Source organism: Myotis brandtii, unplaced genomic scaffold, assembly GCF_000412655.1.
Source record: "Myotis brandtii unplaced genomic scaffold, ASM41265v1 scaffold693, whole genome shotgun sequence".
NCBI lineage: Eukaryota > Metazoa > Chordata > Mammalia > Chiroptera > Vespertilionidae > Myotis > Myotis brandtii.
The window spans coordinates 2186731-2188092 of NW_005370710.1; the positions used below are offsets into that span (position 1 = coordinate 2186731).

At 56.2% G+C, this 1362-nt stretch overlaps 1 protein-coding gene across 1 annotated transcript in view; it reads right to left on the reverse strand.

Annotated features, from left to right (window-relative positions):
* Nucleotides 1–922, reverse strand: part of ALAS1 (5'-aminolevulinate synthase 1) — an 11122-nt gene extending 10200 nt beyond the window's left edge. The window contains exon 1 of the mRNA XM_005881892.2: nucleotides 670–922. Within this exon, the coding sequence (XP_005881954.2) occupies nucleotides 670–871 (202 nt within the window). The 5' untranslated portion in view covers nucleotides 872–922. The remainder of the gene's footprint in view (nucleotides 1–669) is intronic.
* Nucleotides 923–1362: the final 440 nt, after the last annotated feature.

Consider the following 1362-nt stretch of genomic DNA (forward strand, 5'->3'; position numbering starts at 1 on the left):
AGTGTTTAATGGGGACAGAGTTTCAGTTTTGCAAGATGGAAAGGGCTCTGGAGATGGTGGTGATTGCACAACAACAGGAATGTACTCAATGCCACGGAACTGGACATTTAAGGATGATTGATGATAAAAAAAATTTTAAAACCTAAAAATAATCATTATTTTAAAAATAACCTAAAAAAGTATTGAGATGGTACATTTTGTAACGTACATTTTACCACAATAAAAAAATAATATATAAAAGCAAATTAGGAAAAAAAATAACTTTAAAAGCCAAAAAAAGCTTCCCCTCAATTTTGCTTTGAACCTAAAACAGCTCTAAAAGTAGTCGAAAGAAACAAAGAAAGAAGAGAGAGAGAGAAAGAAAGAAGCCAAAGGGCCAATTTAATGACGGGACGGCTGGGACACACCATGCCCACTTTCCACCTCCACGAACAAGGCACTGCTGCCACTGAAACGCCCGAGTCCTGCGACCAGAACCCACAGTGACCGCTGGCCGCCGCTCCCCCTTTAGAGACGGAAAACCCCAAGCGCCCACCCCAAGCGCCCACCGGGGAGGCGGCGAGGGCGACACTGACGGGAGCTCATCCCTGCGAAGAACTGAGCCCCTCGGCTGGCGTGACCCCCACCCCCACTGTGGGCTGAACCCCACTGGTGGCTAAGGACACTCACTCTCGGGGGCCGGAGGGGTTTCTTTGACCTGCTGGCAGTGCGCTGCAGACGCCGACAGGGCCCGGGGGGCTGGCTGGGCCCCCACTTCCATCATCATCTTGGGGCAGTTTTGGGCGTAAAACAGCAGAGACTTGCCCGCCTTCTGCAGAAAGGCCTGCGGCACCCGGGACAGGAAGGGGCAGCGGCGGACCACGGTCTCCATGTCGCGTCCGGGAGGTGCACTGATCCTGCAGGGAGTTGAGTGACACCGACACTTGTTAATAATCAGCGGACACATACCCCGGCAAGGTCACCGGGTTCCGGTGTCGCCTGTAATTCGCGCCAGGGGACTGGGGGGTGCTAAGAAGTCCCACTCGACAATGTCCACGAACAGCACGGATTCGGAACTCACGGCGCAGGGGCGGCCACCTCCACCCAGGTCCCCAAAAGCAGCCCAGGTCCCAGCTCCACCGAGAGGAGCGAACACTGACTCATGCCCAAGGGGTGGGACACGGAGTGGGACCCGGGGCCGAGTGGGGAACAGGTTTGGGAGGTCGGCGCTCCCGGAGGATGCAGAGCACACACCCAGGTGCCAGAGCGAGGCCGGGGAGAAGCCATTGTCACCCACCCGGCAGAAAGGGCTCCTCCCGGTCCCCCAACCCGAGGCGGCACCCATCCCCGGGCCCCGAAGCAGGATGTCCGGGGAACTGGGCG